Raw genomic sequence first — 13,652 nt, 5'->3', positions numbered from 1 at the left:
CATTTGCCATCAAAGAATTTGCACATAGAATAGAAAATGAGTGCCATAGCATAGCATCTAATATCTTATTAAAATCAAAACCTATGTTGCCTTTAACAGAGGAACAGATTGAAGATTTCAACAATGCAGAAAAATGCCCGGTATGTGATTCTGAATATCAAGGTACATCACCATTCTCATACAGATGGTAAATTCTTAATGGCCCTGTGTAATAGCTGTAATATTAAGATCCAGAGACCAAAATTTGTCCCTATATTTTGCCATGGTGCATCCAATTATGATTTTCATCATCTGATCAGGTACGAGGGGTTTGACAAGCAGAATTTAAATATTTTAGCTGAAAATAATGAAAAATATATTGCCATTAGCAAAATAATTAAAGTTAATGGTGTTCCTATTCACTTAAGATTTCTTGATTCTTACAGAATTTTATCGGCTAGCCTGGCTACACTGGCCACTCAATTATCTGATGATCAATTCAAAATCACATGTGCTTTGTTTCCAAATCAGGACCTGAAATTAATTAGGCGGAAGGGTGTATATCCATATGATTATGTTACAGATTTTTCTAAATTTGATGAGTGTTCTCTGCCACCACAACAAGAGTTTTACAGCAAAATCAGAGGATCTGGAATCACTGATGAAGATTATCACCATGCCCAGTTGATGTGGAACAATTTAAAATGCCAGACATTTGGTGATTATCACAAGGCATATTTAAAACTTGATGTGACCCTCTTAGCTGATATACTGCAGGCATTTAGAAAATCTTCCATGCAAAATTATAAGCTGGATCCAATGTATTTTTACAGTGCTCCGGGCCTAGCATGGTCTGCAATGTTTTTAAACACTAAAATGCAATTGGATCTGATCCAAGATCAAGATATGTATCTGTTTATGGAGCAATGTATAAGAGAAGGCATGGTGCAATGTTCTCAGAGATATGCCAGAGCAAATAACAAATATATTCCTGATTATGATCCAGCACTGCCATCAAACTATATACTGTATGTAGATGCCAACAGCCTCTATGGTTATGCCATGATGAAAAAACTGCCATATGCAGGGCTTGAGTGGGTTGAAGATTTTAATATTGAAGATCTTAAAAATTTTGATGACAGTAACTATGGCCTGTTCTTAGAGGTTGATCTGACAATTCCTGATGATTTACACAACACAGTTTCTGATCTGCCCCCAATTCCCGAGGTTAAGTGTTCACCTGGCTCTAAACAGAAGAAATTGATGATGACTCTAGAGCCGAAACAGGATTATGTCATATATTACAAAAACCTCCAGTTCCTGATGAATCATGGTGTTCAAGTGACCAAAGTTGGAAAAGTTTTGAGGTTCAGGCACTCAAGATGGTTGAAACCACATATTGATACAAACACAGAGCTTCGAACATCTGCATTGAGCCAATTTGATAAGACCTTGTTTAAATTGATGGTCAATTCAGTGTATGGCAAAACAATTGAAAATGTCAGAAAACATATTGATGTTAAAATAATTACTAACCCCAGCCGGAGCAAAAAATTGATTGCAAAGCCCAACTTTAATTACAGAAGAATTTATGATGAGAATATGGCACTTTTCAACATGAAAAAAACAAAGATTAAGTTTGATAAGCCTATTTATGTAGGGGCTGTGATATTGGAATTGGCCAAATTACACATGTTAAAATTGTATTATGATGTGTTGAAGCCTTTTTATAAGGATCGTGTAAAACTGATGTACATGGACACAGATAGTTTTGTTCTTGATATTCAAACAGAAGATGTTTATCAAGATATAGCACAGCCTGAATTGTTTAAATATTTTGATACCACTGAACATTCAAAAATTAAACACCACAACAAAAAGGTGCCTGGCAAGTTAAAAGATGAGACACTTGGTGATGTTATTGTGGTATTTGCTGGGTTAAGGGCCAAGATGTACAGTTTTGAAACATGTAGTGGCGCTGTTGCCAAAAAGGCCAAGGGTATTGGCAGAGTGACTGTAGACAAAGAGCTTGAATTTGAAGATTACAAAAATTGTCTCAAATCATGTAGCACAATCCGAACATCAGAAAATAGAATTCAGTGTGTGGATCACTTGTTGACTAGCAATATTGTAAGAAAAGTGGCTCTGGACCCACATGATGATAAGAGATGCATTTTGTCATGTGGCATACATACTCTACCATGGGGTCATTGTGATTTGAAAAGTGGTAATCAATGCCCAATTACAGAGCATGATTTGAAATAAATAAACATGCCTATGAACTTATTTGGGTTCAAAAAACAGGCTATTATGGACCTGCCAACACCACAACCCTCTTCTGATATAATATCTAAACTAAGTGCTTTGTTAATTATTCATCTGAACAGCATATTTACAGATGTTGATGAAGAAACAGGTAAAACATTGTACATATTTAACAATAATTTAAATCATTACCAATTACCTGTAGGTGGTCAATTGCAATTTATTACAACCCCTGAGGCTAATGTCAAGATTTCAGTAGGGAGAAATATTTATAGAATTAAGCACTCAAACATGATTTCTGGCACTGTATATACTGTTTCTGCTGGTGACTGCTTATATATTGAGGTCCCGGGATCATATGACAAGCTTATACCTTTTTTTATAGAATTAAGAATCAGATATTCAATAATAAATAACCACTAAAACAAAAATGCCTAATGATATATTTGGCGATACAAGGCATGAAGATCACAGTGATGAGATTCTGATGCTTGATGTCAGAGTCAAGAAATTAAGAAGTGATTTACAAGCTTTACAAACCACACTCAATGCCAGTCTTCAACTAGAAATTACAAATTTACAATCACAATGCATGGACCCTCTTCTTAAAATTGATTCAGAACTCAAAGTGCTGCTTCAGAAATATACTGACCTGGCAACATTGGATAATTTTCAAAGTTTAGAAGAAGCTGTAGCAGCTCTTCAAGCCAAATTTAAGACCCACGCCACCGACTCTGAGCAATTGAAACAGCAATTGGAAGAGCAGATAAATAAGGTCCAGGCACAGCTCCAAACAATTGTCAAAAGCATAAAATCACAAGAAGATTTTGATCTAGTGATTTCCACTCTAAAAGAACAGATTCAATCACTCCAGATACCTAATCTGGACCCCTTGAACAATGCCATAGCCGAGGTTAAAGAAAAAATTGAGACATTTGAAAATTTTATGAACAACTTGCCATCTTCTGATGCTTTGAGTGCAATAACTCGGAGTGTTGCAAACATCAAGCTGCAACTTGAAACATATGAAGATTTTGGAAAAATTCAAAGTACCATAACCCATCTTGAGGGTACAATAGCAGCAGTGCAAAGTGATTTGACAAATGTACAAGAATCCCGCCTGCCTGGTATTGTAGACACACTTGTCAGTGTCCAGCAACAGATCACAAAGCTTGAAAACCTCAACACTGAATCTGAACTATCTCATTTTCATCACTTGATCGATGATATCCAAATAAAACTTGAAATTTTACAACAATCAACACCCACTCAGGCAGATATAGCCCTGCTCCAAAATGCTATGCAAAATGTGGCTGATGCATCTGAATTAAATAATGTGAAATTGGCACTTGAATCTTTGCAAAATACTGTATCAAATCTGCCTACATCACAGGAACTTAAAAATATTAAGAGAGCAGTGAATCGCATATTGAAATCAGAAGATATCAAAAATATCCAGACAGAGATCAAACAACTTACCCAGACAGTGGCCACTCTACCATCTAATCAACATATTAATGAACTGCATGCCCTGTTTGAGGATATCAGAAGACAGGTCCATGATCTTACTGCTCAAAATTCAAAATTGGCAGTTATTGAAAATTTGCAACAAATTGTAGCTAATATCAAGCAACAGCTAGGGACCATGGAATCCAATCAAGCATATGCTCTGTCTGTTTCTGCCACCCAGCTTCAAGAGATTGTGCAACAATACAAGAAACTTATTGTGGACATAAAAATCAAGCCAGGCCATGATGATGTTGTTAGGACTATTAATGAGCACCTTGAATCTGTAACAAGCAGATTGCTTACAGCAGAAAAAGAAATAACAGGCATAATTGAGAATCCAAAACATACAGTAATTCTTGAATTGTACAGCATCCCCAACAAAGAATATGATTCACCATTTACACCAGGTGGCAAAATATATATGCTGTCCCCTGCACAATTTTATTACCAGTTTTTTGTTGGGGGCACACTCAGACCAATCAAAATCAAATATTGGCTTCAACCACAGGCACACCACTACCCTACCTTATCAATAACAAATGCTGATAATAAACCAAAAATCACCAGTGTAGAGTTAGAGGATTTTACAGATCCCAATACATTAGAAACATCTTATGCTGAAGATGATGGCTCTCTGGAATTTCATATACAAATAGGAGACAAATTATATTTAGAAAATCCTGTAGTATCAGCTGCTGAACACCCCATAGTTGCAATATTCTTGTTTTCATATTATGTCTAGACAAATTATTGTTGATGAATTACACAGACAAGCCAGACATAATTATAAGAGACTGCCAGTAGTCACAAAAGGCATAGATGATTTATGGCAGAGCGACTTGATTGAGATGGCAAGTGGACAGCTGAAAAACTTAGACAAAATCAACAAGGGCTATAAGTATCTACTCACTGTAATAGACACATTTTCAAAATTTGCCTGGGCTGTGGCACTCAAATCCAAAACTGGAAAATGTGTTACAGAAGCCTTCAGGACAATCATCAATCAGAGTGGAAGATCACCGCGCTATTTGCAAACAGATAATGGCAAAGAATTTTATAATTCTGTGTTCCAACAATTTATTAAAAGCCAGTCAATACAACATTATTCGAGTTACAGTGATCTCAAGGCCTTAATTGTAGAGAGATTCAACAAAACCCTAAAAAATCTTATGTATAAACAATTTACACTTCAAGGTAATTATAAATGGCTTAATATTCTTCCAGAACTTCTACATAAATATAACAACTCGGTCCATTCCACAATCAACATGAAACCCTCTGAAGTAACTTCATCTGATGAGCAAAAATTGATCAGGACTGTTTATTATCCTAGATACCAGCCAACAACAAGAAAGGCCAAATACAAGGTGGGTGATCAAGTAAGAATCTGCAAATATAAGCACTTATTCAAAAGAGGCTTTACAAGAAACTGGAGCACTGAATTATTTACAGTGGTTCAAGTTAAACCTGGGACCCTTAACACATATATAATAAAATATCACCGAGGAGAAATTCTCAAAGGCAGATTCTATGAAGAAGAACTCAGCAAAACTAAACAGCCTGACACATATCTCATAGAAAAAATCATCCGCAGAAAAGGCAACAAGTTATTTGTCAAATGGCTAGGACTTCCAGAACACAGCTGGATCGATGCAGACAAAGTGATAATATGAGCACCTGGGATGTTATAAAAAGGCTGCCAGAACCTGAACAGCAGATTAAGAGAAATGGCAAGTTCCTGCCTGAAAATATTAGATGTCTTATTGTTGGGCCATCGGCTTGTGGTAAAACTACACTAATGATTGATAATTTTTTATTGGCACCCAACTGGTTAGACTGGAAAAACAGGCACTTGTATGTTTTCTCTAAGAGCTTGGAACAATTAAAATATCAGCAGCTGATGAAGCTATATGATGGATTGGATATTGCCACTTTTGAATCAGATGTTAAGCCACTCCATGAATGTCTCGATAATTCTGTTGTTGTGTTTGATGACATTGTACTGGATAATCAAAACAAGGTTAGAAATTTCTTTACACAGGGCCGACACAAAAACATTGATTGCTTCTACCTGGCACAGACTTTTTCAAAAATACTGAAGCAGCTGATCCGAGACAACAGCAATTTTATATGTGTGTTTCATCAAGATCATACCAACCTCAAACACATACATGATGAATATGTAGGTGGGGACTTGAGCTACAATGATTTTTCCAAGTTTTGCAGTAGGTGCTGGAACCAGGACAGTTATGGGTTTGTCACAATTGATATGACAAGAAAACCCAATAGTGGCAAATACAGAAATAAAATCAACAATTTTCTAGACATTGAAACATATATAAATAACCATGAAAAGGCCAATCATTGATGATCTTAAATTAAGAGATTATCTTGTAAAAAGATTTAAGGGATGGAAATCACAGAACCGAGGAATTTATGAACAGCACAAACAAACAGAACAGCCTATTATTGATGCTATTAGTGAATTAGGTAAAAATATCAAAACTGTTACAGAGCAAAACCAAAATTTGATCACAGAGCTTGTACCTGTAGCTGCAAGGAACATATTAGATTATCCAATCACCCCACTTTCCAGTATTCATACACCTAGTCCTGTTGCTCCTCGAAGAATTGAAGCTACTCTGGATCCTATTGAATTGGGTCTTCTTGCTCAAAAATATTTAAGCACACCTAAAGACAACAAAGATGAGGTCTTTGGCTTATATGCCGACACAGAGCGTGATGGTAGCATCATATATAGAATTGGCAATTTCAGAGTAACATTTATGGGAGATGATCTAATTGTATATTCAGAATCTCATCTTGGAGAAAAAGGTGGTTTTGTTAAATATCCCGGCACACCTGGGTTGTGGGAACTGATGACTAGGAAGAGGCCTGGCAACTATACAGATCAAGACTATGAACACTACAAAGAAATATTAATAAAATCAGATGCTCTATACCAGAACAATGATCCCACACAAAAAAGAGTCAAGTCTAGCAGTGGAGCAAAATACAACAACTTAATCAAGCCCATATGGTCACAAATTAAGACTGGCAGTGGAATCAAACAATACAACACCCTGCCTAAAGAATTTGTCTGGGTTGATGATGTCAGGAAACTTGTAGACAGGTTATTGGTGATAGCTGGGGAGGAAAATGCTGGCAACCACAATTTTTACAATGAAAAGGTTGGAATTATGGACATGATAAGCACAAAATTGTCTAATTTTATAGTGAATGACACTAAGGGGATTGGATATCTTATAAAAATTATTAATACTTTACCACCTAAATTTTGGAATATTTCTGAGGGCCGGGGGTTGGTTAATGACATTATAAACAAGCTGCCATTTGAACTACATATTCCAGGCTATCAGTATTGTGGTCCCGGTACAAAATTGGACCATAGATTAAACAGAGGTGATCCTGGTGTTAATCCCCTAGATGCTGCTTGTAGAGACCATGACATAGCATACAACACACATTCTGATCTTGACAAGAGACATGTTGCAGACAAGAAATTAGAAGAGGCTGCATTTGGTAGATTTGTAAGCAAAGATGCTTCTTTGAGTGAGAAAATAGCAGCATTGGGGACCACCATAGCTATGAACACCAAACAAAAACCGGGGTGGGGGTTGTGAATATGTATATAATAAACCTACAATGAAGGCCAAGGGTGTTATGTATCAAATACCTTATGCAGGTCTTAAATCTCTTAAAACTATTGATAGCCTTTTAACCAAAAAGCAGCGCAAGAAAAAAATTCTTGTATTGCCAAGGGCCATGGTATGAAATTGTTGCTTAGTACCCCCAATTAAAAAAATTACAGCAATCCAGGAAAAAATCACATGTAGGGGGTTTCATATTTACTATCCCGGCCATCTTAGCAGCACTTGGGGCTGTTGGGAGCTTGGCTGGGGGATCAGCTGCCATAGCAAAAACAGTAATAGATGCCAAGAAGAATAGGGCAGAATTAGATGAATTGAAGCGCCATAAACTGGCCATGGAGAAAGAAGGCAAAGGTGTTAAGAGAGCCATGAATAAGTTTAAAAAAAACAAGAGTCGCTTACAAACCAAGATATTGAAGCTTTAATCAAGCCACTGGGCATCAAAAATTTTAGAGGTGTGTACATGTCTGATTCTTTACCAGAACAACCACTCAACAAAGAGTGTGGCATTGTTAATTTGGATAAGTACAAAAATCAGGGCACTCACTGGATCTGTTATCTTAAATATTTAAAAAATGAGGCATTTGTGTTTGATTCATTTGGAGGTGTTCCACCTGAAAATTTAGTAAAATATCTAAAATCAGCTAATCTTTATTACAATAATGCCCGTGTTCAAAACTTCAAAGATGTTAATTGTGGACATTTGTGTTTTTCTGTTCTTAGATATATATGTCTCAAATAAATAAACCATCAATTGAAGATTTTCAAAAGGCCTTGTGGTATTTAAAACATCATGGGGGTATTCCATCTCACCAGCCAAAATTCAATATTAAAACTCAAATTACATGATGATATAGTGTATCCCAAAACAATAGCTCTCAGAGCATTTTATGGCATGTACTTGATCCCTAATATTACACACCACAACAACAAAATTGCAGTAGGGGATCAAAAAATTGTCATCACTCCAGGGCAATATAATCTGTCCACTCTAAATGCTCAATTACCCAGAGGTATAGTATTAACTCAAAATTCTGTCACTCACAGAGTAGAGATTGTATCTGCTACAGAAACAGTGGATCTGGGTACTATAGGAGAGCTGTTAGGCTTTGAGAACAACACAAAACTTGAACCAGCCATCAAACACACTGCTATTAATATACCTAAATTCTTAGCCATAGAGACTCTGAATATTCACTGTAATGTGGCCGAGGGTATGATCACCAAATCAAATGGCATAGGCACTCACAAACAAACTGGCATCATTGCATCATTCAAACCTAATTCTGAATTTATGGAGCCCATCATCTACACCCCATCCCAACATTATATTTTCCTGTGTGCCATAATAGAATAGATAACATTGAGTTGATGGTCACTAATGAAAAAGAAGAATTAGTTGATTTTGCTGGAGCCACAACAACTGCAATCATAGAGATTAATATTTAAATAAAAATACATACATAAAAACTGGAAAATATTGAGAGTTATGAGCTACAATCATTCCCTCCAAACAGGAGGACATTTGCAAATTTAAATCAACCCAACACAGAAATTGAGGTTGATCTTGATGTAGAGGATGGCTTTATACACCCCCACAGAGCAGATCTATACATCAAATTTGATGTTGTAAAGCTCGATGGAACAGATTATCCGGCAAATTCAAATATAAGATTGGTAGATAATTTTGTGCCGCATCTGTTCTCTGAAATTGAGATCAGAAAGCATGGTGTTGTTATAAACAGAGTGGATTATCCCGGCATTACCTCCACAGCTTTGGCCACACTAAAATTATCCAAAACCGAGGCTTCTTACTACAAAATAGGTGGATTTGAGGCTGGTGATAAAATATTATCCAAGAGCCACACAGTGCTGTTCCCTATGCGCCTGTTGCCAGGATTCTTCTCAGATTACAAAGATATTATGTGGAAGGGTGGTTTAAGAATCACATTTAGAAGAGCTGCCAATGATAATAATGCTTTGATGAGGTACAGCACATTATACTCTACAGGGGAAGCTCTGCCCAATACCCTACCTGATGAAGGCAAATGCATTATTCAGACTATGGAGCTAAGAATCCCAGTTGTTGAATATGAAGCCAGTTATGCTCTTAAATACAAAGCTGATATAATAAAAAATCCACAGGTACCTTTACAATTTTATACATATCAATGTGTACAGAAGCCTGCCGCTGGTACTTATTATGAGTTTGATGCTACAAATTCATTCTCCAGTATACAATATGACATGCCGGATTTTGTGGTGGTACTGTTTCAGACTGGAAGACACAATAATCAGGAAAAAAATTCAAGTAGATTTGATAACTGGAACATCAAGAACATTTATCTTAAAAATGGCAGAAATGAGGTATTTCCTAGAGAAAATTATAATTTAGACATGTCCAAGGATGATTTCCTTAAATTATATGAAGCATTTACAGCATACAAAAGGGTCACTACTGGCAATACTGACATGTATTACACACCAGATGAATTCAAAGCACAGAGACCCATGTTTGTCATCAACACTTCAAAAAGGAAACAAGTTGTGGTTAATGACAGGACAAACATTAAAATTATCTGTGAATTCCACAATACACTCCCTGATGACACTATATGTAGTGTTATTCTCATAGGTGAAAAATCATGTTTATGATGTAAGAAATGAGAGAGTCACAGAGCAATTCTAGAAAGTCTCTGCATATTACATTGTTTTAATATTAGATAAACAAATTGAGGCTGGTGTCCAATTGAACTTAAACCGGAAGTAAATATGTGTGTGTGTGTGTGGGTGTGTGTGTGGGTGTGGGTGGGTGTGTGTGTGTTAATACGTTTGGCGTAGTTTTAGGTGTGGGCAAAAAAAATATCAAGAGGGGCATATTTTTGACAGGTTTATGGACAACAATGTCACAGAAGTGCCTTTTGTAAGTGTAGACAAATCAATCTGAGGGGGGTCATACTTTCTCAGGAAATTCCCGAGGGCATTTTTACAAAAATCTTGGAATAGACAGGGTTCCACACTTGAGCAAAAAGCTCATATGTGCATGTTGAGCTAGTTTTAAGTGTAGGCAAATCTGCCAGAGGGGGGCTCATACTTTCTCGGGTTTATAATAGGGCCAATTACACTACTCATAATCTACGTGTAGAATGTGCCGTAGACTATAAGTTTACGTCTACATGCGTTGTCTACACGTAATCTACGCGTAGATTACATTGGGTTGTAATTTACATAGACTACATAGACAATCTAAATTGCATTAAAATTAATTTTCAAGGGTTTCATGAAGAAAAAGTGACATTTTCAACTGTATTCGTTCCTAACGAACTGAAAAGAATCCTATTTACAACAAAATTTCACTTCTCTTCTATTATCAACTAAGGAAGAAGATAAATAGTATGCAAAAGAAACAACAGATGCCAGTCGTGAGGCAAAATTAGTCTTTATTCCATAAAACACTAGAATATTTCATATCTTAGGTTATTTCCTAGATGAGAAATTGTTGGAATTTGGAAGGGAGCGTATGAAAAGTTCTCCTCACACATCAGCAACTGATACGCAGTATAATTTCTTTTAATTCCACGGCGCCCTTTGCTAAGTTATCACCTTTCGCCATGTTGTTTACATAGATTACGTCATCTACGTGTATAAAATAGTGTACGTGTAGAACGTAGACTATCGTTGTTTACGCGTAGACGCACATCACTGCGCACATCACAGCGTAGAAACTGGAACTAAAAAATCCGTTGCGCAGCAAGTGTCATGTCGATGGCAAGAAGTGAGACACTTCCTGGAGGCGCCTTTCAAAGAACGTTTGTGGGATAAACGAATCCATCTTGAATGACGTCATTTCCCATCCACCGACGGCAGAATGGTAAGTTTTGTATTATTTAGAAAACACATAAAATGTAATGAAAATCTGCTATCTCAACCCATAAAACCACCGTAATAATCCATACTGATTCTGGTACTGTTTTAATATATCACTAGTTTATTAATAGTGAGTCTATAACAGTGCCATTTATACCCAACAAGTCGGAGTTTTTACAGCGTACAACTAGCTGTTTTCCTCTGACAAGGTGAGTATTATAAATTAAAAGGGAAGAAATTAAGAAAGCATAGATTTATTAATATGCAATCATGGTTTCAACAGGGCGCTTTGCAATTCATAAAGGTTTGGTTTCTCAACGTGACATTTAATATGATATACAAGTAGGCGTAGTCGTTCCTATCTTTCCGCACAGTACACATTGACCTCGCAAAAAGGGCAAAGAATCCAAATATTCCGTATAAAGTAATAAGAGTGGGTCTGTTACTTGGAGTGAGAGCTTATGTAAACAAGGACTCATTGGACGTCTCCTCTTAAACATATATTAGTAAATATGTAGTATCGCCCGAACGGATTTCTTCAGTTTTACAGAAGAAACGGTGGTAAAAATTTACTATCCTTCGGACACCTCTATTTTTTTGGTTTCGTCAATTTTTGACATTGATACTTACGTATCTGCTTCGCGGAACATTCCTGAACGTGTATTAACGTTGTTTTGATTAAATTAATTGCAATTTTTCACATTACCAGAACGTCTTTCTGGTAGGTGTTTTTCCTTGCCTGAGACACAATATCGCGAGTACACCTTCCCACATAATTGCGCGTCCGGCTTCTCTTTTGCCAAATTTTTGACATTCTAACTTACGTATCTGCTTCGCGGAACATTCCTGAACGTGTATTGACGTTGTTTTGATGAAAGTAAGAGCAATTTTTCACATTACGACTACCTCTTCCTCCTACCTTTCCGTTTGCCTCACACACAACATGGCGCGGACACCTTCGTAAATAATAACGCGTAGGAATGACGCATCGCCCTTGTTTTTTCTCGATTTTCAATTGTTATGCAGTGTTTCAACCTTCGGAACCCAAGAAATGCCCGTCGACAAACTTAATCAGATCTATTTACGAATATTTTTTTCGAAACCAATTTTTAACTATTGAAACCTTTGCGTGGCCCTACTAACCTATCCACGCGCCAATGGTTCGTGGGGCTAGCGCCAATGGTTTGTGGGGCTAGCGCCAATGGTTCGTGGGGCTAGCGCCAATGGTTCGTGGGGCTAGCGCCAATGGTTCGTGGGGCTATCTTTTTCACTATTGAAACCTTTGCGTGGCCCTACTAACCTATCCACGTGCCAATGGTTCGTGGGGCTAGCGCCAATGGTTCGTGGGGCTAGCGCCAATGGTTCGTGGGGCTATCTTTTTCACTATTGAAACCTTTGCGTGGCCCTACTAACCTATCCACGCGCCAATGGTTCGTGGGGCTAGCGCCAATGGTTCGTGGGGCTAGCGCCAATGGTTCGTGGGGCTAGCGCCAATGGTTCGTGGGGCTATCTTTTTCACTATTGAAACCTTTGCGTGGCCCTACTAACCTATCCACGCGCCAATGGTTCGTGGGGCTAGCGCCAATGGTTTGTGGGGCTAGCGCCAATGGTTTGTGGGGCTAGCGCCAATGGTTCGTGGGGCTAGCGCCAATGGTTCGTGGGGCTATCTTTTTCACTATTGAAACCTTTGCGTGGCCCTACTAACCTATCCACGCGCCAATGGTTCGTGGGGCTAGCGCCAATGGTTCGTGGGGCTATCTTTTTAACTATTGAAACTTTTGCGTGGCCCTACTAACCTATCCACGCGCCAATGGTTCGTGGGGCTAGCGCCAATGGTTCGTGGGGCTATCTTTTTCACTATTGAAACCTTTGCGTGGCCCTACTAACCTATCCACGTGCCAATGGTTCGTGGGGCTAGCGCCAATGGTTTGTCCACACCCGGCACAAACTTTACAACACACCCACCACACGTCATTCTCCAAACCCTCGATCCACAGTTCTAACTCTCTTCGCAAACGCAGGCAGTTAGAAACACTGGATATCAACAAAACACAATCACGACACGTCATGATAGTCGTCACGACGGTGTATGAAGGTGATGGTGTATGAAGGTGTACGAACTTCATGGTATACACAGATGTACGCGCCAAACGCTATCTCCGTCGGAGAATTAATTTTCAACGAACAACATGAATTTCAGCTCTGAAACATTCCCAAATCACACAAAACACCTTCCTGATGTTCGACAATGCTACAGGAACTAATTACGGTAAGTAGTTTCTTCTGTAAAAATAAATAAATGTGTCCGAAGGATAGTAAATTAGTACCGAAACGGTAACAGTTTCATACATCGGAGACACA

The 13,652-nt window shown here is 37.8% G+C and overlaps 1 protein-coding gene across 3 annotated transcripts in view; it reads left to right on the top strand.

The window, feature by feature from the left end:
* Positions 1 to 11,206: 11,206 nt before the first annotated feature.
* The window catches only part of Vps35 (Vacuolar protein sorting 35), an 87,969-nt gene continuing 85,523 nt past the window's right edge, over positions 11,207 to 13,652 (top strand). Inside the window, exon 1 of one of the 3 annotated variants that reach the window (XM_083112992.1) lies at positions 11,207 to 11,295. In XM_083112992.1, the coding sequence (XP_082969118.1) occupies positions 11,293 to 11,295 (3 nt within the window). In that variant the 5' untranslated portion in view covers positions 11,207 to 11,292. Of the gene's footprint in view, positions 11,296 to 11,481; positions 11,501 to 11,532; positions 11,596 to 13,652 lie in introns of those variants that run through there. The other 2 variants (XM_083112993.1, XM_083112991.1) reach the window with 2 other exon arrangements.

The sequence above is a fragment of the Lepisma saccharinum genome, chromosome 27 (assembly GCF_977018435.1).
Source record: "Lepisma saccharinum chromosome 27, izLepSacc3.1, whole genome shotgun sequence".
Classification (NCBI taxonomy): domain Eukaryota; kingdom Metazoa; phylum Arthropoda; class Insecta; order Zygentoma; family Lepismatidae; genus Lepisma; species Lepisma saccharinum.
The sequence above is the reverse complement of the archived record's forward strand: the minus strand, read 5'-3'. Positions and strand labels throughout refer to the sequence as shown.